The sequence below is a fragment of the Watersipora subatra genome, chromosome 10 (genome assembly GCF_963576615.1).
Source record: "Watersipora subatra chromosome 10, tzWatSuba1.1, whole genome shotgun sequence".
NCBI lineage: Eukaryota > Metazoa > Bryozoa > Gymnolaemata > Cheilostomatida > Watersiporidae > Watersipora > Watersipora subatra.
Genome location: NC_088717.1, coordinates 12,508,854 through 12,534,227, shown reverse-complemented (window position 1 = coordinate 12,534,227; position 25,374 = coordinate 12,508,854). Strand labels below are relative to the sequence as shown.

The 25,374-nt window shown below is 35.1% G+C and overlaps 1 protein-coding gene across 1 annotated transcript in view; it reads left to right on the top strand.

Annotated features, from left to right (window-relative positions):
• Window positions 1–24,891, top strand: part of LOC137406791 (FERM and PDZ domain-containing protein 4-like) — a 60,342-nt gene extending 35,451 nt beyond the window's left edge. Inside the window, exons 12-28 of the mRNA XM_068093403.1 lie at window positions 828–1,004; window positions 1,732–1,904; window positions 2,226–2,452; window positions 4,378–4,521; window positions 4,752–4,913; window positions 6,534–6,667; window positions 9,260–9,468; window positions 9,709–9,931; window positions 10,318–10,578; window positions 11,282–11,384; window positions 11,613–11,779; window positions 12,606–12,828; window positions 15,144–15,726; window positions 16,502–16,673; window positions 17,266–17,398; window positions 19,581–19,777; window positions 23,930–24,891. Of these exons, the coding sequence (XP_067949504.1) occupies window positions 828–1,004; window positions 1,732–1,904; window positions 2,226–2,452; window positions 4,378–4,521; window positions 4,752–4,913; window positions 6,534–6,667; window positions 9,260–9,468; window positions 9,709–9,931; window positions 10,318–10,578; window positions 11,282–11,384; window positions 11,613–11,779; window positions 12,606–12,828; window positions 15,144–15,726; window positions 16,502–16,673; window positions 17,266–17,398; window positions 19,581–19,777; window positions 23,930–24,529 (3,888 nt within the window). The 3' untranslated portion in view covers window positions 24,530–24,891. The remainder of the gene's footprint in view (window positions 1–827; window positions 1,005–1,731; window positions 1,905–2,225; window positions 2,453–4,377; window positions 4,522–4,751; window positions 4,914–6,533; window positions 6,668–9,259; window positions 9,469–9,708; window positions 9,932–10,317; window positions 10,579–11,281; window positions 11,385–11,612; window positions 11,780–12,605; window positions 12,829–15,143; window positions 15,727–16,501; window positions 16,674–17,265; window positions 17,399–19,580; window positions 19,778–23,929) is intronic.
• Window positions 24,892–25,374: the final 483 nt, after the last annotated feature.

The following is a 25,374-nucleotide window of genomic DNA, read 5'->3' as shown; positions in this document are numbered from 1 at the left end:
ATGAGTGGCACGTGTGAGTCACTAAGACAACGAGACTAAAATAGAATAGTAGAAGTTTTTTCCTACTAGCAAGATGAAGCTAGAGGCAAATTCTATTGTTACGTAATGGAAAAGATAAGTTAGCCTAAATAACTCTATTCCCAAAAAACAGGCAAGTTTTTACATTTGTCTAAGGTCTCTTCTTTGGCTTCATTGATGACCACATGTTGTCAACTGTTTTTATATCTGTTCATTTCTTTCAGTGAGCATTCAAATGTGAAAAATCAGGCACAGTCCTAAAGTATTCTATTATATTAGTAAATCATTCTTCTGCGACCACTAATATAATATTGGAGTACGAGTTACAGTCACAGTAATATACTGACACTATACTAGTTTGAATACTCAGATAAACTCTCTCCTCTGGCTAATAAGTCATTGATTTAACACTTCATTAGCCTCTTAACTGAGTTTTGCCTAATTGGAATGGGCATGCTCTGGTCATTTTAAACCTATTAGCAAAAAATGGAAACAAATTAATTTGATCTGTTGTTGGCATCTCATCACTAGTTGCTGGAATTCAAAGAAGAATACAATTCTTTTAGAGAACTTCCCCTAAAATCTATACAAAACCACCATATTAGCTTGTGGAAAACTTTAAACATGAAGATTTTGTATGAAATTTGATTGGAGCGGGTTGCAACCAAATACAAATATTAAAAATTTCTAATACTGCCTTGCAACTCGCACATATCTGGCCACATAAAACTTGTTCTGAGTTTTTTCAAAGCTCTCTAACTTCATCTTCTTCCTCTTCATTCATTACAAGTTACTTTTTTATCTCGCAGACTCTGGCTCTCTCTATGATGAACTCAGATGCTAAAGATTTCCTAATTTTTGTACAAGGATATCATCAGTTGTTTTGCGGCTCATCTGACATTATAAAGTACAACAGCAACAACAGAGAGTCGACATCGAGTTTTGAAGTTTCCGGTGAATCAGCTTTACTTCCTGACTGTAACATGGTGAGCTCAAATATGACTCGAGTTCCAAAAGACAACTAAGAGTTGGTCGTGTGTTGTAGCTTGTAGTGAAATCATGTTAGCAAAATACTGGTTTACTGAAATATAGATTTTATGCTGAAGAAATGCATAAACTTATGTTTATAAGCAGATATAGGTAGCAGAGAGTTCTGGGAAATAAAATAGCAAACTAATGAACCAGTTTACAAGTGAGTACCATTTACATATAGCCTAGTCTGCTAGAGTTCGATGGTAGTTAACAGGTATTTTCAGTTGATTGGCTGTATGTTCAAGTGTGCAATTATAGGTATTCACATTTCTGTTCATTTTATGCAGTTTTCTATTGGGTACTTTCAGCTGTGAATAATATAGGTACCTTTCTATAGTTTTCAAACTAGCCTATCAAGCCAGATACTTAAAACTACAAAAAATCCCAGAGCGTTTCAAGGTCGAATCAGTCTGCTAAGCTCTCACCATTTTTCTCCTATCAAGATTGCATGCATGAAATGACTAACTGAACTGATCTTGTTACTTCAGACTTACACGGTCACGGTTGCCAGAGCAATACTTACTTTTTACACATTTCTGATTATTTCTAAGTACATTAGCTATAATGAGAATTAAGAAGGGCTTTCAGTGTTCAGGTAATCTGCAAAGCGATGGTTGAGGAAAGTTTGATTGAATCTGTTTCATTCACGAGAGAATATTTTATCAAATTATGTTATTGTAGAATGGAGCAATAGAACCTGATTATGCCACCATTGAAGAGATTGCTTCTGCTAACGACAGTGGGTCCTTTACAAACCATGTTAATCCAGAAACAAATCATATCAAAGAAGCTAGTGTTAACCTTGCAAACAGGTCAAGGTCGAAGAGCGCAAAAGGAAATGTCTTCATAGCAAAGTATGAATAATTATGTATGCTTGAATGATAATGAAAATTAATAGTTTGAAAACAAGGATGTCGGGTTGACATATACATTTATACTTTGAATCTACTAGAACTTGAAAAACTTGGCAAGTTACAAAATTTGTTTTTTGGTCAAATTTTGCTAGAGTAAATCTATGTAAAGTTTTTTATCTCACAGTCTATATTATCTAAAGAGAAAACAAAACAGAAAGTCTGCAGCATACAAAACTTAAAATTGATGTAATAATTTGATGAATTAAAGATGAATGATACCAGTAGAGTTATTTTTACCATAGATTTTATTGCATATTTTAGCGTTTTGTCGTCCAATGATGAAATGGATTCAGCTCCATCGTCCAATGATATCAATGATTCTAGCTCAGTAACAAACCAGAATGCAGTAAATTACAGTCCAGCCACCAGTCTGTCTGAACACTGCTATGACACACCATCTGTTGATATTGATGAACCTCCACCAACAAGTTCCATAGATGACCTCATAAGTGATTCTAGCCCAGAAAACTCACCATCTAGCCTTAGAGGTCAGTTGCTCAATGCCCGAGCCAATTAAAATGACATTGAGCTTTTCTGTAACTAGCCGCACTATGTATCTTCATTATTAGTACATAGTACATAGTCACAAGGGCTAACTTCCTTTAGGTAAAAGTGTTCACTAGAATGAAGGCATCAGATAAGTCACTAAACAGTTTTATTTTCACTACTGTGATTAAAACAAAATTGGAGCATTTTCTGGTAGCACCAGACAGTTCTCTATCAAAAACAAACAGAACAATGAGTATAATTATTATAGGCCAAAAGTTCTATCTTCTAAGATACAGATGACTACTAGGACTGGTTTGGTGTGCTGATAAATGGTTAATCCATACGACACTTTGTAGGTCTTTTTTATCAAAGAGTTTATTCTTTCCTACTATCTACAAAATATTACATAACAAAAGAAATTAACAGATTGATGGTTGTTTAATTCTTTAATCCCAAATACTATGCTGTAAATTAGCGTGTAATCAAATGTATACCTTTGGTTGGAATTGGTAAAGTTTAACACTATTGCCCTTCCTGTTCTTTAATTAATTGAGTACCAAATGGAGATGTCAAGAAAACTAACGTGTTGTTACAAACAATATAACAATTGATAAAGTTTCTCATCAACTTGTCACTCTAATGAGAATTATAATAACTCTGGTTTCCCATGGAAACGTTTTACTACTCGGAAGCCAGAGGTTTTCATTCATAAGAAAAGTTGAATGAATGATCTTGTACACAATTACCGTGGTAACGGGTACCTCGTGGAAACAGCGCGTGTTCACTCTTTAGCTCAGCTGATTACTGGCAGGTAATATATTATTTAGTTGTCAATACTGATCAAAAGTGATATATCACCAAAATCTCTGCCAATGTGTGGGATGCTTTCAGTTTCCGCCTAATGTCGCAAATTATATCATCCAGTGTCAAGGCACACCTGCCTTTATGCTTTCCAGACAGGATCTTCAGCCAGCAGTCTTATTCACTCATTAAAATGCAGACTTGTCATGATTCTGCTTTTTCTCTGAGAGCTCGAATTGATATCTGCCTTTTGAGACTGTATCACTTCCTGTACATTTCAAAAAGTTGCATTAACAAGTTTTTAGTCAGCAACTTTCTTATAGATTCTTGCTCGGAGACAGTGCAAAGATAGTTTCTTTTTAAAAAGGCATTTTAAATAAATATTTTATTATATCTTTTACCTACTAAAACTGTCAGCATGAAAATTTTGAAAGAAATATACAACATATACTCTAAATATATCAAATATAGAGTATCAGTTGTCATCCCATTTGCAAAAGGTACCGCTAAGCAAAATACATTTTTGTTGTAAACCTAAAATATCTTTTAAAAAAAATGATACTTTTACTAAACTAGGTTGTGATGATTTCTACTTCTCTTCATTGAAAGCTAATTGTCTGTTTAACCAACCAGTACTTGATTTGTGTCAGCACTCGTAACTTCTAAAGTCTAAGTTATTTAAATTGTCAAGCAAGCTCTCAGGTTATAATTCAGAGATATATTTATCATTTACACGAGTATTTACAATGTTGTATTATCTAGCTGATTTCCTTTAATATTCATGACACTCTTCAACACACATGTTTAATGGCATTCTCTAATAGACATGTTTCTTGATATCTGCTAATAGACATATATATTGACATTGTCTAATAAGCATATTTGCCACTCTAGTAAATGTATTTACCGACACACTGTAATAGATATACTTCACGGCACTGTCCAACAGATACATTTGACGATTTACTCTTATTGTTCGGTTTTTTTCAAGCAGTTCAGGAGTTCAAGTGCAACAGATCAAGTACAACATAGTTAAGTTTTAAATATTTCAAGACCATAGTTTTGTGCTAATTAAATTTTCTTTTTATACATCACACTCTGCTACCGACATCTCTGACTTTAGGGACAATATTGAAGAGCACAGTAGCTGGGCTGACAGACGAATGCCTCACTGAATTCAGCAAACTTGATCAAGATGGCGTACTTTTGGATCCTGGGCTATTTAAAGATAAAGGTGTATATTTAAACCCTCAGGCATCACCTTTAGGTGTGTTGATTCTGCTTTCTATCCTCACATTTCAATTTCAAAATATCTCACAATATATTAACAGATGGGTGAAATATTGGTGTCTTGTTCTCATTCCACCATAACAGACTCTGTTCTACTTGCACCCCTATTATTTTTTCATTACTATTGTTAATTTTTTCCGTTGAGAAACCTTTTTCTTTAGCAAATGGTCAAAAACCTAGCAGCTGCACCGCATTAACTTTTTGTAGAGCTTTCTGTTTTACCACCACCGCCTGATGAGATAAACTCACAGATCAGTCCACCGGCAGCAATTCCTCCTCCACCCGCTCTATTTACAGACAACTCTACAGAAGTGGATGAGCATACCGAGCAGCTGTTGCTGCCAAATAACAATGAACTCAATAAACCAGGTAAAGTTTATTTTAAAAATGGTATTCTTGTTGATTTAAAAACTACAAATGTTACCTTTAAGAATGTTGAATCTCTTTTGGCTAAAAGGTCTTTCATGCAGGAAGGTTGGTCTTCTGACATCACCATTAGTAATATCAGCAGCAGTTTGCTGTTCATTGTATCCATATTAATACGCAACAAGAAAATCTGTCTAAAGCTCATAATAAGGTTGTCTCCCCTCATAGAGTGAGTTCTTGGTGTGGAATTAGTTCAAAGTCAGCTAGAGTCTTTTAGCAAATCACAAGTGTTAACTAGTTTTTAACTTGACTAATGCAGTGCATTGCATATTTTTTATAACCAGTGATCCCAGTCAAATCATGAGCAACATCTGTCTCTGGTGGTTATTCACTCAATCTTTGGCACCACTCTGGCTACATATCGCTCTATATTTCATCAGCATTCAGAAAAAATAGAAATTGTGGTTTCAAATAGGATAACCTCTGGAAAGCACTGCTTCACGCTGGAAAAAAACACCCAAATGTGTCAGCTGTAGGATGTGGTTTGTTTACTTTACATAAGGAACTGTGATGGTGATAAGACTACTATCACGCTTAGCATAGAGAATACTCAACTGGCCAACAGTATGGCGATTTAACTAAGGAGTTTATACACGATACACTTCACTGTTTTTTGTTGTTACACATACCATTATGATTTGAGTCAATGTATCATTTTGCAAAGTATGACTAACTAAACAACATCAAAAATGTCAACATTTACATGTGTATGAAATACATGTAGGCTACATCCAAGATGTGTTGACAGTGCAGTGAGACATCCAGCGCTCAGAATTTGCATTGCTAATTTTTATAACAGTTGGAAAATTTTGAGGCTACCAATTCTGACTCATTTTGTGAGAAGCCATGCAGTGTAACATACAAACTTGATCTCTGCAGCAACACTTGGGAAAGTTTCTATCAACAGTGTATGATTCGTGATATCACCAAACCTGCCATAAAAGACCATTGTTTGAACTGGCTGGCCAAAAATCTACAAAATATTGATTCATTAGCATTGTTAAATTTTTAAGTCATGATTCCTATTTATAAAGAAAGAATTATCGAATTTAAATGTGGAGATGAAACGATAAACTTTTTATATGCGATGAGTAATATTTGAACAAAAAGGTGTGAAAATCTTTTCCCCTGATACAAAGAGAATAGTTCGGTTATTTATATTTAGTAACCGCCGTGTTTTTAATATTTTGTTGCTGAGCATTTGACACGTCTGTTGCTAGGGCTGCATAAAAAACTGAAAACTTTCCAAAAAGTTTGATTGGAAATTCATTAGAACTAGACTACAATTCAGTTTTAAAACAGTTCCTGTTCAACAAAACAAAATCTGCACTAAAATGACATTTTTAGCTGAATTTTGTTGATTCAAACCTGAAAAAAAAATATCTCGAGAAAACTGAGTCAGCAAGCAAGTTTATTTTTTGAATTATCAAATTAAAATATCAATAAAATATTCACAAAAAATAATTTAAATTGTGAGCTATTTACAGTAGTTTTTTAACCTATCTACCATTTCTAACCATGAAAATGTCTTTCAGTGAATTTTATGTTTTCTCGTTTTTTCAGATGCGACTGACAAAGAGAGTGGAATCGACAGCGATGACTCAGGAACGGAGACGTTATGTACGACGGCCAACAGCACACCAAACATGACACCACATTCCATACCACCGGCAACTGTGAGCGAACCACCAACTCAGGTAGGCTGACAAGAGACGCCCTGATTATCTTGCTATTTCTATTGGCAGCTACTTAGAGGTTAGGAACTTGAATCGGTATTTGTATTAAAATTTTGCTAGCAGTAATGGTACCCAATGAGTTGCTAGGTGGTAGGATTATGTGAGACCATCATGTCTTGAACTCGATAAAGACCTACAGGAGTGCGTATTTACTGGATGGATAGAAAGAAGAAATGTGGCTACGGTGTCCTTCTATCTTGTGCTAGCCCAACCTTTGTGTTTGTGCCAACAACTAACTACACCTGCATACTAAAACATTAAAATATCTATCAAACAATATTACCTCATTACTTGAAACATTGCATGCAAAGTAGAGAGAATAAATAGAATAGTCAAGGAAAATTAACAGCTCATCCATTAGAAGTTATAATAAGTTGTTTTTGTCGGTGCCAAAGTTAAAAGGGCCATATTCTTAATATAATAGAAATTATGATACATGTTCTGTGTGATTACGCAGTAGGGCCTCGGCAATTTGCCAGGAAACTCTCGCGTAAAGAAGGATTAAAGTTCTGAGCTACGTTTAGACTAGTAAAAGCGTTGTTATAACTTAGTTGACGCCATACACTGCTTTTTCCTCTAACATTTACCACAAAAAAATTTTGCATTTTTCAAAAATGATGAGTTCTGTCAAACATTATTAAAATAGGCATCATGGTATTAACACTTCGCATTCGCTGCTTATTTATACAAACTTCTCCTGGTGTGTGACTCATGCATAGCTTAACATAAACAATGACTTATAAAGGTTTTTTTAGATATAAATATTGCTGACATGCTAAAATATTGTCATGCAGTGAGAAATAATTAAGTATTGATAAATAATCAATAATCAATTCATTTAAATCTTACACAGTTAGGCTACTGGTAGGTATCACCCTTCAAGACCTTCACATAGTTGTATCACAAAGACCACTTAGGAACATGCAAATTAGCAAATACTCACCAGCATATTAGTTTATATGTTGAAAGCCACCACTAAATTTTAAATGTATTCCGAGAAAAAGATGAAGATATTTTATTATACAGACTATAAACAGCAGGCTGGTACAGCTTTGTTTTTGTTGCAATTACTCCGTGTAGTTGTCTTTCCTGCTTTTTTGGAGGCCCAAAAACTTTGACCTTTCGATTGTATTAAGAAAGATTTGTATGCGGTTGACAAACTTGCCTTTTATTTTAAAGATCAGCAAAGCATACTAGTTCTTTTGCACATGAAGTGGCTCTCTAAAATGCGCCAGGTAGTCTGTTTTGACTACGTCTCCTTTAAAAAACGTTGTGTCAGTTTCGGGGCTGGTTCTAATCTGGCTCATTTCCAAACAGGCCATATAAAATTAGCAACTGTTTTCGTAGTAAACTTGAGTTTTCAAAAACTGTCTAACATAAAGTTTGCGTGAGTTCCTAATACTGTACCGCAACATAGTGGTTTTTATCGCGCAGATATTTCAGCATTGTTTTAGCTGCAAGAATTTATCAATTTATTCTAAACAGAAACAAAGTTTACAGCCAACTTTCTTTGGGCGCGTGCCATGATTAATATGAAGATAGGCTCTGCCTGCATTGCATCAGGAGATATTAATCTATAATAACAGGGTTGAAGGTTTAGTGAAACTGTTGCTTGGATACTGCCCGCTTTTCTTTTGTTCCCAAACATTCTCACTAACAATATATCTGACAGACGCCTGTTTGTTGTTTGTCATCAGCCGACAAGCAGTTTATCCTGCCTGAGAACTTTATAAATCATTCATTAAACTATTTAATCAAAGGGGAATGAGAACATGTCTATTATTGTCCTTCCACATTATATTTTCACAAACAATACTGGCAGTAGGTCATTGTTACTTGATAGCTCTGTTGACCTGGAGTAATGTCTAGATCACATCTTATGATAATTATGTATTCTGAGAAAACACTAAAAAGTGATTTTAATGTTTTTTTTGCCTAGATTGATTTATTGATTTACCAAGAGAATTAAAGACAATATTTATCTTTTTAAAACGTTGCGTAAAAACTTAAGTTATCACAACTTATTTTTTAAAGAGTAAACACCATTTTTAGAGATGTACAAAAAATGGTTAAAAATAAAATTAGTTTTTAAACATGACTTTACAGCAATTTTTTCCTATGGAGTCTAAGATTTGTTTGCTAAAAAAAACATAGTTGCATTGAATTAAACCAATAAAAATTCATTCTCATGCATTTTTATTGGACTAATACGCTGCTGCCTTTATCACAATATTGAAATCTTATTCAACTTTATTGTATAACAACTACAAACAATAATAATAATTCTTGCTAGTTTTTCTTGTAATAGTCCATCAAATAAAATATTTATTTTTGAAATAAAACTAGTTTGGTTATAAAATACATTTAGTGGCTATATAAAGCTTTTGATTTTTTATTCCTTTCTATAAGCTACATTTAATGACAAATAAATCGGTTGTTATTATTATTACATCATTATAAATAGAGAGGCTATTTTATAATTTACGAATTCGTTGTCGTTCACAATTGTCCTAGGTAAAAGTAAGCTGTCCTTACGCCAACAATATATTTTAGATGCCAATATCTTCACTGAGAAGCAGGATGCAGGAGCAGAGAGCTAAGGCTAAACTGATAGCTGAAAATACTGCTACACAACAAATGCCAATATTTTACACACCTGTAAAGCCAGAGCCTGTCCGAATATCCCACCGGAAAGAGGAGTCATCCCCAGCTGAAACTCTCTCTGCCAGAACCTCTAATAAAACCATTGACATTGACAGCCGGTGAACAAGTTTTTTTAATCTGTCCCTGATATAGCTATTTAAAACGCAGACAATATATATGTAATGTATAAAATGTTGACAAAAGAACTTACAGCCTATGTACTGAAACTATTTATCGTAATGCTGCGGTTAACACTTCTCAAAAAATCTATGTGCTGCTTGTTTTCTTACATGACTCTTCATTCGTCGTTAGAAATATTTTTGAAATGATTTTTGAAATGATTTTTAAACCTCTTTTAGCATGGCATCAGCACTCTTACAGTTAAATGAAAAACAGTTAGATAATGAATCTGCTGACTCGAGTGATGAAGAAATGAAATTGACCTCTTCTCTGTCTCCCGTATCAGTCAGCAGGAACGAAGTCAGCCCGCAACCATTGATCTCTCCGCCTCCCATGATGATCAGTGAGGACCACGTGGATGTAAGCACGGAGGAAGAGGATAATGCATCTAGCCCATCCACGGTAAGTTGGAAGGTTTATTTTAATAATTCTACAAGCCTTTGCTCAGACTAATATCTAACAACAATCTGCTTTCCAAGCTGTCAGCTATAGCAACAGCGCAGAATTTGGAGAATATGATTTTTTAACTTGGTTGTTTAGTGTTGCATATTATGACAACTTTGAACTATAGAGTTTTCTGAGTTCGATTAGGTGTTTTTACGTTTGATAGTGAAGTAGTCTTGACAATGGGAAAAAACTTGTGACTAGGTATTGAATCATTGTTTCCCAACATCAAAACTGGACACTTTATTCTAGTACCTAAAAAAATACATCACAGATGAAATCTGAATTCATTATGCAAAACAAACTTTCTAGAACTGAGTTTATGATTTGTATGTAATGATTAGGGGGAAGGTGAGACATGCCCCGATAAGGCGGAAGAAACTGAGCCGACTTACATGAACTCCTCCATAGAAGTGCCTGAGGTTCATAGACTGAGTACCTCTGAGCACGAAGTGACTGCAGCTGCTATAGACGAGGCACTGAACGAACTCAGCTCAGAGTCAGAAGATGAAAGCAAAGACAAGCTCAACCGGTTCAAAGCAGATTCTTCAGGAAGTCAAAGTGTTGAAGCCCCTAATACAAATAACGTGGCGCAACCGGTAACTGTATGTAGTAACACTAAACCTGTTACGTGTATTATGAATATTATAATATTGACGTAATGTCAATATTTCTTTTTTAGTAAATAAATGAATTTATCATGCTAATCTTGCATTAATATCGTGTAGTCTATAAACTGGTATAATTGAAATTATTATTCAAGCAATCAAACAGAATAAATGGGTTTGTCTTGCGAATTATTTGGCAAACATATCTATCTGAAGAGAGGCGTGACTCCTATAAAATATTTACATAATATTAAGTTATGGGAGCAGACTGAATATAATATTCATGGGTTATAGCTAATTTGATTTGAAGAAAACTAATGGCAAACCATTGACAAGTAACTTAAGAGATAGCATTTATAAACCTTAACGGTTAAACCTTTGAATATGTGTATATACCAATCTACTTGATGCATTAGATCATTTGTGAGTTTAAAAAGTCATATTAAATTAACTCAAGAAAATTGTTGACCAAACTGAGCAACAACAAAAAAGATAAATCGGAGTCTTCTAGCTAACAATTTAAATAAGTTGTGGCAGTTTTATGCTTCTGTTTGGTAGTTTCTGTAGTAAAAGTGTATGAAAGGCAGCACGCTTTTATGCTACTCTCGTCTCTTCTGAAAACATGGAGCACTGCACCATTGCGTACGATTAAAATGGTGTTTTTTTAATCTTATAAGATTACATAAAACTTTTTTTTTAGGATAGCAAGAGTGTTTCTGCAACCATAGTTATTACTGGCAGCACACCAAGAATGAAGACACCCGTTGTCACCAACCCACAGCCCCCTCCTCGTCGTCGTAAAGGTAAAACCTGATTTTTTTCTCCAGCTTTGAAAGTGTGCAATGAAACTTGATACCATTGAGTGAGATTTTAGTTAGACTTCATTTTTAACATCATTAACTAGCATCTGGTGAACAGTGAACATTTTATAGTAAGTTTATGACGTTGTTTTTATCATTCGAATTTACCTATAAAAACACTTGATCAAGAGGTGTCATGCCATGCCATGATTTGTTCAACTATACTTTTAGTAATGAAGTCAGGTTCATCTTTGCCCTCTGCCACCACCGGCGAAGACCGTCCGTCCTCAAGAGCGTCGGTAACCAGTAGTGTTACAAGCGTAGAGAGACCATCTCCAAACATCAAGGTAGACGTGGATGAATCAACCAAAGACACCTTTCCAAGCTACTCAAGATCTGTAAGTAGTTACTTGCCGAAGATCTGTTGGAGAGGCTCCTGCAGTACATAAGCAGGGTCGCATGCTATGAATAGCAATTGTAATATATATATATATATATGTATATATATGTATTTAAGTGCTAAATTTTTTTATAACACAAGATTTAGAATATGTTAGAGGATATGATGCAATTTTAATTAAAGAAATTAGAATCAAAAAAATAGAATAAAAAAAAATATATATCTACATATATGTATATACATATATATGTGTATATATATGTATATATACATATATATACATATATATGTATATATATATGTATATATATAAATATATATATATATACATATATATGTATATATATGTATGTATATATATATATATATATATAGATATATACATATATATATTTTTTTATTCTATTTTTTTAATTCTAATTTTTTTAATTGTTTTAATCAAAATTGCATCATATCCTCTAACATATTCTAAATCTTCTTGTGTTATAAAAAATTTAGCACTTAAATTAAAGGGTGCAATAGAATTAAATACTTTTAAATGGTTTTTAGTAAATTTCTCACAAAAAAATAAAATTATAATTTTGTTGTAAACCTACCAAGTACACAGGAAGGAGCATTTTGCCATAGGCCAAGTCGATAGGTCAAGTAATTTATTCATCTTCTACTATTATAAAATAATAATGCTATTTAATAAATGATTATTTTGTAGTATATTGTACTTAGATTATTTTTTTGGAGTTTATAACAGTGTTTAAAATCTTATAGTATTGAACTATGCTTTTCCAAAAAAGAACCCGTGTCATTCTATTAATTCTTTTTTCCAGATTTCAAACATCAGTGGAGTATCTGACACAGGATCTGACCGCCTGTCAGTCGGTGGCATTAGCTTTACCAGCAGCACTTACCCTAGCCCTAGGTTCACTGAGAATCACAGCAATAACAGCAGCACATACCCAAGTCCTAGGCTTAGTGAAAACTACAGCAACAATCCCATTTCAAATGACCTCACAATGTTGCAAACAAGAGCTAAAAGACGATCAAAACAAGGTAAGCAATGTAGGCCAAAAGATATAGATTTGGTCTATATCCAAGCACATCTGTCCGCCTTTTTCATTTATAGCTCGATGGGTGCCCCGCAGGTATTGATATGTTCTGGGGTATTATAGCATAGAATGTTCTAGGCAGAGAAGTTGCGTTATCATCCTCTGGTTGTCAGAGTTCCTGTCTGTTGCTAACATGCAATATTTTTTCACTCTGTTGAAAGATCAATGCGTAAGTATTGCTAAGTTGACATCACAGAGTCATTTCTATGTATACGTAATTGTCATGGCAATTTAACAGCAATAATGATGTCATTTTGATGTCATGTCATCATAAGATGTCATGTCATGCTAAGATGTCATGTAATCATATCAAGACTTGAAACTAAAATTGCTAGCAATCCCCAACTTTGCATTTTAGCTGAGGTATTTAAAAAAATTTTTTTCGTTTGTTGTTTGCAAAAAAGAAAATATAGGCTCCTCACTCTAGTTTAGTGCACAAACAGTAACACACATGATGTTATCAAACACAAGGATGCTTTCCATGTTTAAATTCAGGTGAAACTTATGCTTGGAATGTGATTTTTAGTTGTCCATCCAGATCTTTCCTTTTCCAGTTCTTTTGTCTATTTTTTGAATGAATTTTGTCCATTCGAGCTTTTTCCTCACATACACACAAAAGACAAATATTTCTTAGTGTATTGAAAAATTTATAACAAACATATGTGAAATTAAACTCTAGAAAGGAGTAAGAAAATGAAAACGATCTATTGCGATAGTGAGATAGATTTATCATGGACCTTTTAGGTTTATTAATAATGATGACAGTGGTAAATTAACTATCTTCATTTGTTTCACCAATATTGAATTAGCAATTCAAAATTCAACAAATATAAAACTTTATTCTATGCTTTATTGATTAGGTAGTTCCGATCCCCATGTAAAAAAGTCACCTGTCAATTTGGCTTGTCATCGTCACATAATAAGTTAAAGTTTGACAAAGTAAATCAATTAAGACTGGGATGAGAAGGATAAGCCGAAAGCTCGTATCTCATCAATCAATCAACTGTAGAACAGAAGCGACTGATAAAAATCCATCAATCAATCCACTGATAGCCGACAATGGCTGCCACACACCAGTATATCATATTAACAAAGACTTGCTATGAATTCCCGCAGGCAGTAACTGTTGAGTTACCTCATGCTCTTGCGCAGGAAGCACCTGCCTTCCTTGCCAAGTCTATGTAAACCTTTTTAAGCTCACCTTCATCTTTTGCCAGAATAGTAACCTGCAGTGTTTGAACCCTACCATCAAAGTTGTGACTAACCATTGGGTGGCACAACTTAGAAAAATTATACTCTGTCAGAAATAATTTTGAAAGGGAGAGGAGTCCAAAAACTTCTTTCCTTGCCAAAAGTATTTCTCTTGGTTGAAATAAACTTTGAGCTACTTTTCATTTATTTATTGAGAAGTATTGTGGGTTTTAGACTTAATTTTGTGAGACCTTAAGCTATATTAAAGCATATGTAAAGTTCTTGCAATTAATTCACAAATAGTTGTGTGTGGTTGTGCTTTCTGTACTGCTATATCTATGATGATATTACTAGTAATTTCTACTGCCTACCCTCTGATCTGACTAAAACCTCTCAGCAAGCTTTCAACCCTGAATTGCTGAGTCTTTCGGATCTAGACCATAACTTGGGTGGCCCCGTGTAGCCTACCACACTGACAACATAGGCACGTTAAAGATCCACATCTGTCCTTGCAATTGGGCAAGTTAAATGGCTACTTGGCTCTGTCAGACTGGCCAAGTTGAAAAAAATTTATCTCTTTGGGTTAATCGGACAGTTTTAGAAAAAGCCCTTGATAAGTATTAGGACCACCCAGAATAGCTTCTAAAAAAACTAGTCCTGATGGTGTGTTTCTCTACTACTGAACATGATGAGAACACCACCAAGTATTGTCACTACATGACAGAAGCATGCCAGTCCTTTTTTAATACCCGCTGATAGAGCATCCACTTCTGCTAGATTGTACCGTCTGTTTTACTTACCTCTGTAATTGATAAAAACCCAGAGGCTTTCTTCTTTGCACCATAGCGATTCAACATAGCAGATACTTATTGCACTTCCTTGCATTTTCTTAATCTGATTGCAAGTTTTGGATTTTACGTTTTTGCTGCTTACAAAAGATAAGGGGGATATAAGTGTATCTACTTGGCTAACACCATTTAAATAATTGCACTTTTATTTTGTACAAAGCATAAACCAGTGCTTAATTAATCATACAACCGTGCTAATAACGTGTATACTTTATTTTAGAGCGCTTGTCAAGAACTGCTTCAGTGATTGGGGTACCTACAAACATAACTTGCACAGCAGGCGATGTACTCGCCAACTGCATACCTATAGTTCGAGGTGAGGCATCTCCTCGGCCCCAGCCGACATCACCTACATCTGCAAATGTGACATTGACTTCAAGAGAATCTCTGCTTGATGAGATTGTAAAAAATGCACAAGGGCTTGGCATAAACCCTCTTGGACTAACTTTACGATCCGGTACTTCTGACAGAGCAAGCATAAGCTCGGCTAGCAGCCTAACTGCTCTTAATAAACTGGCTCGTCCTGTGGCACCTCCTCCACAGCCACCCACAAACTCAACCAGCAAAACCTTGGCTAAAAAGTCAAGTCGTTCTGAGAGTAACCTCTTGGCTGCATTTGCAGACAAGTCTGGTTCAGTGTCCAAAGTCAATGAAGGAATGCTTGCCGTGGAGTACACCGTTCTTGACAATAATGGCCTGGCTAACAGTGACAAGGTCATCTCTAAACAGCAAAGTGTGAGCTTGAGTCAAGAAACCACTTCAGCTGTAACTAAAGTTTCACAACATGATAATACTCTACCTCAGTAAGTCATGCACTCTAATAGACACTTGCCAACAGGTGGTCTGTCTGCTACATCTTTGGCAATTTCCCAAGTGTCGTATATGCCCTTGATGCAGTGCATGTAATTGTAAATAAATTTGTATGTAGAAAATTCAACGCGTTTTTGTGTAAGGCAAACTTCATATACATGTTGTTGTTGTTTTTGTTGTTGTCTCTCATGTACGCAAAACGCAAAAGTTGGAATCAACAGAGAATATAGGTCTAGGTAACTCTTTTTATTAATCAAGCAGGCATGATATAGACATGTAAACATGTGAGCACAGGCATGATATAGACACATAAACATGTGGACACAGGCATGATATAGACATGCAAACATGTGGACACAGGCATGATATAGACATGTAAACATGTGGACACAACATGAAATCAAGTTGTCAATTTCTATGTGCAGGAGCATGTTGCTCCTTAAAAATTGGCCTAATACAACCACAACTGAATCCATGTGTGATTTATGTTTGTTTTCTACAGCACCAGCGTCTGACAAAAAGGAAACAACTTCATTATGAGTATTTTTTAAGTTCTATTACAGACAGCTTCAGCTTTTTGACCTTTTCAAAAGGGAAAATCTCTAATAGACTATTTTGGTGATTCCTTTGGCCAGACAGAGCACACTTTGACCGACTTGGCATGGCTCCAATTATTCTTCCTCTGCCAAACACTTGTAGAAAGCCAAGTATGACTGCATTTACTATGGCTAGACATAATCCATCATGTTTCATTTCGATGTCTTGCAGAGACTCTCGGCTTGAAAAGGAAGGATCTTTCATCAAGTTCACTGGATATTCTGGTGAAGTTTCAGTGTCACCAACTCTAAATAGAAAAGGTCGGTTTCGTAAAAAGGGTTCTACGACAGCCTTGGATCATGTGGTTGGAGAGAATCACAGCAGACGAGGAATTATGTCTAAGGTATTCAAGCTATTACATCATGACATGATTCAGGTGCTAATCATCGGACTAAGATGTCGTTGGTTCTAGTTATTGTCAACTTCCTGCAAGGTTTTTGAGCTTACTAGCCATGAAATTGCAAAAGAATGCGAAAAAATTTTCATGCTTCAGAAAGTAAGCTTCATTTAGAAACAACGCTCGGGTCTGCTGGAATTTACTGGAACGAAATGGCCTCACAACAGAATTTGATGGACCGTTGAAATAAGTGTGCTGCATTACTACTGCTCTGCGGTTTTGAACAATGCCGAATCTTTATATCATAACCTTCTTAGGCTGAAAGGTGAACAGCGGTAGTATGAACAATCATCTTGCCAAGCAAGTCAGATGGACCTTAGCCAAAAGCATGACATACATTTAGTTTTAAAACATCTTTTCCACATGAAAATAGAGTCAACGAACTGTCCTGTTCAAGATTCACAAGTCAATTTTAGTTTGACATGCTTCTTAAAGCTTACTCAACCAGAAATTTGCCATCAATTATCTTTATGTTTGCATTTAAAATTTTTTGGTGTGTATCTGGTTCTCGTAATTTGTATATTTATGTGTTATCTAGATTCTGAGTACAATAAAGCCACGTAAGCGGTCTATGTCACTAAATCAACTCAACGTTGAAGCGGCCCAAACTTCCAAAAGCAGCAGTTTAAAGCTGCCAAACAAAAATTCACGTCCTTCCATACTACCTGGAGGTAAGTCTTCTGATTTTTTATCACATGCACACGGAGTAATCCCCTTTTTGATCAAAGAAGCCGAGCTGCATTGGCCTACAAGTTTTTGATTCACATGCATAGGTTTTAGTTCTAGGGAAACGCAGATTTGCATATACAGCCCATAGTGATGCAAAGTGAAAGCGTGCAAAAATTTTACAATAGTGTTAAAAAAATAGATTTCCTTCTTGAAGGTTTTTCCGATTAATTGTTATGCTAAATGTTTTTCTGATGATTACTACAAAGGATGATGCAATATTTCAGTTCATTGTCACAACTCTCTTATAGTCACTTTGATTGTGATTAATGGTCTGCTAGTACGTATAGTATGTATAAGCTGAGAGTGAATTATCCAACTTAAGCCGCAGAGATTCAAAGCCATAAATTCGCATGACTTGATGCGTCAATATGTCAATAAACCTGCTTGGTTCATGAGTAATTAACTTGTCAGTGTTCTGGTATGGTTTGGTTTGGTTGCTGGTTACAAACAATGAAGTCTTTAGACCAGTTTTGAGGTTCTTCGGCAAACATCAACGTAGCAACATCATCCGTGTTACCATACTTGATTTTAATCTGTACTAACTAGTTTAAAAAGCAGGCTTAATCAAAAACTCTTTACTGTCCTTTCTAAATTTGCAATAACACTAGCAATGAACTTCACCTGAAATTCTGCTGACCTCCAGTATCCAAACTGTTGTCCGTACACTAGCTTTTATATTTCACTCCAGCACAAAATAGTCAGTCTACATATGTCAGCTTTTTATTTGTATTAAGAAATGGTATTAATCTGTTGACTGATATAAGCAATAAAAAGCAATAAAATAGTTGGTGTAACATCTGTCAATGACCGCCATCACTTGTTGCATCATTAGAGATATTAGAGATTACTAGGCCAAGAATCGTATTCTCCGATCATCATTTTGTTAGATCAATTACTACAAGCATGTTTCACATTTGATGGCCCGAATGATAGCAACTATGATTCGACTTCTTCTTTTATTTTATACAAGATTATTCATTCATGTAATCTATACTATAGTAGTTATGTAAAATGAGAAACACTCAGTCATGCAAATCTGCAGTCTGAAGTTTGACGTTCACTTCTTCAAAGTCGGCTGTTTGATATGATTGTGTTGAGCTCCGTGTACAACCTGTAAGTCTTAAACAGATTATAGAAAAGTCTCTGATATTGTAAATGACTCTAACAGCATCACAAGTCACAGCTAAAGCAATCCTGTTCCTTCAGAGACGATAATCCGCACCATGATACCGCTCTAATTCTCCACCTGCTATTGATGTTAATCCTAATAGCTCTATATTGACACAATCGTTGCTTTCATGAAACTTATTTCCATTCGACTTATTCCAGATCATTGATATCTACTAGGTGTTGCATCACAAAACGTAATCTTGATTTTTTGATGATTATGACGAATAGCAACTGAAATCACCACGTTGCGCTAATTCATTATGTGATGATATTGCTGGTAGTGTGAGGGAGGTGCTTTCAGTTTTAAACGATCCAGCCTTTTGTCTGAGATTTAACAACTGAAAAATCAAAAATCTGAACCAAAGTTTTAATAAATGTGGTAAAACTTGAGCTTAGATTCTTTTTTTAACAGAGCAGCAGTGGTTTTGATTAACTTAGATTAACTGATTAACTGATTAACTGATTAACTTAGATTAACTTAGATTAACTTAGATTAACTTAGATTAATTTAGATTAACTGATTAACTGATTAACTTAGATTAACTGTATTTTAGAAATGAGAACTTTTATTTAAATATTACTAAGAAAATATATTTGTGAAGTTATAAAAGCTAGAGTTTGTCTCCCATGAATCAAGTCAATTCTTAGAAAACTGCAGAGATCAAGCCGATGCAACGTAAATTAAAGTGAGTTTTGCTCTAGTAATCTTTGTTCTTGATTGTTATTTTATAATAGAATACTTCATTGAGAAGGAATCTTTCAACTCTCGATTAGAGAAATTTTTTCACAACATTTTTCCGTTATGGTCTTTGTCATAAATTGTTTTAACACTTGAAAACATCTCTCTTAATTAAGCATATAGAATTTTGTTTTGCTCTACTAGAAGGATTAGCGAAGCTGTGTAACAATAAAAGATAATAAGTATTCAATTTCAAAGCTTCATTTAACTTTTAGGAAACAAAGACTCGAAGCATTCAGGGCCATTCCGATCGCTTGGTAGAACAAAGTTTCATTCCAAACCCAAACTGAGCGTGTCCCTTTCTGATTTGGTATCAGCTACTAGATCGGCTGAGACAGATGCCTTGACTCCTATTCTTTCCTCCCGGAGCCAGAGCATTGACATGCTGCTCGATTCTAATGTCAACTCACCGGTTAGTAGAAGATGTTAACAATATGTGTATTTAACAGAACACACCTGCAAAACTGTAAAAACAGTGAATCAATCAAATTCAATTACAAGGGTGTCAAATTCTTATGACAGAGTTGATAGCGAAGTGCCTAAATAATCAAACTCTGCATTAATTTCATTCATTTTACACCTGTTAACAAATTGAAATTATTTAAAATAGAATCGCCATTTTTAGATTAAGATCCTAAAATGTCTTACTTACTACTTGTCTAGAACATCTTCTCAACCTTAAAAGAGTCAACTCAGATAATTTCTAGTGAAAGTTTAATAATTCATTCTGAGCTCAATCCAAGAATTTAGCAATGTTATTTTACTGTAGAGCTTCTTTATTAATTTTTATTGAGATTCTGAATTGTGCTTTAAGCTAATTTTCAAATGGCAGTGAAAAAAGTTTGAGCACATCATCAGCTAGCTCAAATATATAAGTAATGCTATTTTTCTACATCTCACCTTTTCACATATTTTTTGACAAGCCAGCGCCATCTTTAGCTATTGAGTAGTTACGCACTATTGATAACAGTTAATGTGAAATGACCTTTTTTAACTGATGAATATGTTTTACAGGCCTAATAATGCTTGTCATAATTATGTCTCTCCGGTAATTACATACAACTATTCCAACTGAACAAATGTACTAAAAGTTCAGATCAATCACCTGGAGCCAAAAGAGCCCATTGATTCAAACATGTAAAACTTGAGCTTATACACTGAGTCAGATAGGTGGTATAACAGTACACTGAGCCTGATAGGTGGTATAACAGTACACTGAGTCTGATAGGTGGTATAACAGTACACTGAGCCTGATAGGTGGTATAACAGTACACTGAGTCTGATAGGGGGTATAACAGTACACTGAGTCTGATAGGGGGTATAACAGTACACTGAGTCTGATAGGGGGTATAACAGTACACTGAGTCTGATAGGTGGTATAACAGTACACTGAGTCTGATAGGTGGTATAACAGTACACTGAGTCTGATAGGTGGTATAACAGTACACTGAGCCTGATAGGTGGTATAACAGTACACTGAGTCTGATAGGGGGTATAACAGTACACTGAGTCTGATAGGGGGTATAACAGTACACTGAGTCTGATAGGGGGTATAACAGTACACTGAGTCTGATAGGTGGTATAACAGTACACTGAGTCTGATAGGTGGTATAACAGTACACTGAGCCTGATAGGTGGTATAACAGTACACTGAGTCAGATAGGTGGTATAACAGTACACTGAGCCTGATAGGTGGTATAACAGTACACTGAGCCTGATAGGTGGTATAACAGTACACTGAGTCAGATAGGTGGTATAACAGTACACTGAGCCTGATAAAGGATATAACAGTATGTACAAGTACAGTAAAATACAGCTAGTTTTAGTGTAACCCTCATGTTGCTGAGATGAAGAAGCATTTTATAGCTTAGGCTGTTTTTTTATCTTTCTTTACCAAACAATTTTATCAGTGTTTCATTAGCAGTAAATTTCAAGTTGACAGCCATCTTTTATTTTTGGTCAGCTTAAAATACTCTCAATATTTTGACACTATCTCGCAAAATACTAGTCTAATCAAATTGAAACTTTTGCATTATACTCAAAACTTATCAAATACAGGGCGACCAAAGTTTTGTAATTCTAGCCAAACTGTAAGTAGATAAAAGCAAAACAAAACTACGCAGACGTTTTTTCTCTGGCATAGGCTCAGTGGGCAAACAACTCTCCGAGTTATTTTGGTCCCAGGCTACAAAGCTAAAATAAGACGTTGAATTGCTACTTCAGATTTATAAATATCAACAATCAGTAAATTAACAAATTAAAGCGGACACTGTTGCTCTCCGGTCATTTTGTTACCATATTTATCTAACAAAGTCCATAAAAGTGAGACAATAATATCACAAAAAGACAATGTATGATTGATGATAGTGTAAACTCCCAGGTTTAAACAAACCGGTACCAGTCAGTTTTCAATTGTCACATGACAGTTTTTCTTCAACTATTTTGTATGATTTACGAGCTAGAATTTATATGACGCATACATACGCCGATGTTATTGGTTGAGCAATTCTTGTTTCATTGCCTACGATCAATCAGGAAATACTGTGTAAAACTCCCCCTCATTTTTTTACATGTAGGTGTTAGAGTAATTCTCAGTTGACTAACCAGGTAATGCCAGCCGAGCTTTCTTAATGCTATACATATTTCATTTTTTAACTATTCTCTTCATCCCTCAAGTGTTTGAACATCAAGTTGTACAAATTGCGTGCTTGAAAGATTGACCGTCTATGCAGATCCTTGTAATATGGTGACGTCTGTAAAATCTCTTCTATCAGTTACATCTATAATGTAATGCTCGCTGAGCAGGATTTTAACAATCATTATTTCGGAGTTTCATAATAGTGGTAATGCTTTGACAGTTTAAAGCCTGGTTCCCATATCGATTGCGAGATTCCGGCGGTAACATGCGCAGCAAAACGCTTGCGACGCTAGGCGCGGCGGGATCTGTTCACATATAAAAGCCACATCGTTAATAATATCGTAAACGTAATTGCGTAATCAAATAAAATGTTCGCTCGCCATGCTGTTCCTATAATGGTGACCTTTACCCGTACAGTGCATTTCGGGAAGGTTGTGCCTGCAGCGTTTGCGAAATTTGAACAGCGTAAACTATTGCAATGCAGCCGGCAACTACCGGCGGTCCTCGGCGGTACCCGGCGCATACGTTCCCATTTCATTGCTAATAGCCTGCGGTGCTGTCGCCGGTGCTTTGCAACGTATATGGGAACCAGGCTTAAGCAGGCGATTTGTGAACCATTCTGTACCTATGAACTAGGTTTGAGTATGTTAACAAATGTTTTAGCTAGAGTATTTCGCCTTCTCATGTCTTTTTCTATGCATTTGCTGTTTAAAAACCTCTTAATGAACAAATTAGTTGTGCTTCCTACATTTCATATGATATAATTATTTTACTGCAGAAGAGATCGTTGTTTCGAAGGTAAACACACTAACCAACCCGCCAACCTGCTTACAGTTTCTGCAAACTGCACTGCGTATAGCATAACCAGTCATTTCCTTTCTCGACTGACTTGCGATGACATTGAATATAAGTGAAATTAGTAATAGAAATAACAGCTTTGAACATATTTTCTAACCAGGTTGCCCAAATAAGTAGGCACTCTGCTGACCCTAAAATTTAGAGCTCATTGTAAGTATGCATTATGATAAAGAGAAGGATCTAGATGTCTCACGCTCCCATCATTGCAGACGATTATAGACAGAGAGAAAGTCTCTGTCTAGCTCACCCCTACATCAGCCCATTCTAACCAAAAGTTACCTCTTATGATCTTCAAATGTATCATCAACATCTATATATATATAATTCTCAAAGTTTATCTGTATGTATGTCTGTAGTTCGGTATGTCCAGCTATAGCTATTAAAATCTTGGAACAAAGAATACGTATCGCAGAAGAGTTTATGAGTGTGACATAGCTATCACTGTTTGTAAGCTCATTTTTAATACCTATGCAACGCTGGGCATTCTACTAGCCTTACATGTAATAATACATTTCAGAGTTTTGTTGAGTTGGCTTGAAAAAATATTAATGTGTGAAGTTATGTCACTTTCACTGCGGAAATGCTATCAAAATATCTGAAATTTCTGAGATATCAGCAATTGTACATCAGCAAGGGAGTAGTGACAGTACATAGATTTGCAGATAAAACTACTAGGGCTGATGAGTGAGTTATATCTAAAAGATATGAATTATAGTGATCTGAGTGTAAATCTCAGCCTCATTTTCAAAAGAAACTGCGATTAATAACTTAGAGTTATTTAATATATTTTTTCCGTTGTCAGTTTGGTGTTTATGGTCAGTCGGAGATTGGTGTCAATGTTTGGCTGAAGATTCTTTAGGTGTGTTTACAAGATATTTTTAAACACACTGACTTAACATGGTTTGTTGTCAACGCTCTGTGGCCTCGTGGAAACACATAAATTAATCTTTAACATACTTTATACTTTGCTTCATGTTCTGGCAATAAATACTTAATAAAAACATACAAAATAGAGTAAAATATAACAGTATAAAATAAGTATAATATGTATGTCTGTCTGTTGAGCAGACTGCTATCGATGGTGAGGCAGAGGAGGTTGAGGACCTTCCGACATCAGACAGCAAAATAACCCCGGCAGGAATACTAAACTACTCCTATCAGCCTAGCAACGCTTTTGAGAAAGCTAAAGAACACACGAGAAACTTGATAGACCATTTTACAGACTATTGTGAAACTCAGTGGGCCGCGTGTCATGCGCCCGACCCACACAATTTCACTAAAATAAAGGAAACGCTAATATCTGAAGGCAGACAGTTCGTCTCCAATTCAAAACATTTAGTTGCCGGTGTAGCTCAGGCAACAGGTTGCACGGATACCATATTGGTGTCTAAGATGGCCGCCAGTGTACGAACTCTAGCAAAGATAATACAGAGAGGAGTTGAAACATTAAAAGTCGCCACAAGTGAAGAAAACATGCTCTCAATTAAAGAGTGTATAGTGACCGTTAGTGAAGCATATGCAGATGTTCTAGAGACATCACACAAGGCCGCAGGCAAAGAAATAAAGGATGAAAATATGCAAGTCATCATGCAGAAAGCTTCGCATCTCGCGTCTCTACTCAGCCTATTTCTCAAGACCCTTAGATCATTGCACGAGCCAGAGAAATGACAGCTGAAGCATATTTATTACGTTATTGTATTTATAAGGTGAAACACAATCTAATGTTTGCTCATTGCATAAAGAAAGTTGTTCATGTTATTTTTATTATTATTTTGAAACATATCATGCTAATGTTTTTAATTTATTATTTGTATTGCATGTAATATTAGATAGCAGATGTATATCGTTTTATGTGTTAGTTTACATCTGGTTAATCTAGCACTCTCTACTCAATCATTTATACAGTTGGCTATGTAATATTCCTTATTTAGCAAAAACTAAAAACTCTTTTTACTGTGAAATTATATTTTCATTAATATTTTTATTAAGGACAATCTTATATTGTTGAACTTTTATAAATTTACTAAATCAACCACTCATCAAGAAGGGTCATAACTTCATTATTTTGTATTTGAGCTCTTTAAAAGCATGCCACTCTGCATTTAGACTAAGGCACCCTGCAAGCAACACATTTTCCTTAGCAGTATAAGATAGTTTAATATCCGGTATACGCATCAGTGTTTTCAAACTGAGAAAGTTTTAATTAAAAATAATTAGAATAGAAAAGAAGTAAGATTTAAAAGAAATCATTAATATTATGATACCTTGTTGATAAGGTTGAAGGATTTATGTTTAACATTATTGAAAATAGAAGGACAAACTTTATAAAAGATGACATTGTAAGGATTGGCTATACAAATGGATTGGGCTAAATTTCTTGTGGGTGGGCTTTATACTTTGACCAGAATATTCATATCAAATTCATTATGATTGATTAGTTTTTATATCCAACCATACAATATTTAAGAGCTTCAAACCTTGTGCACATTATTGGTGCAAATAAACTTTATTCA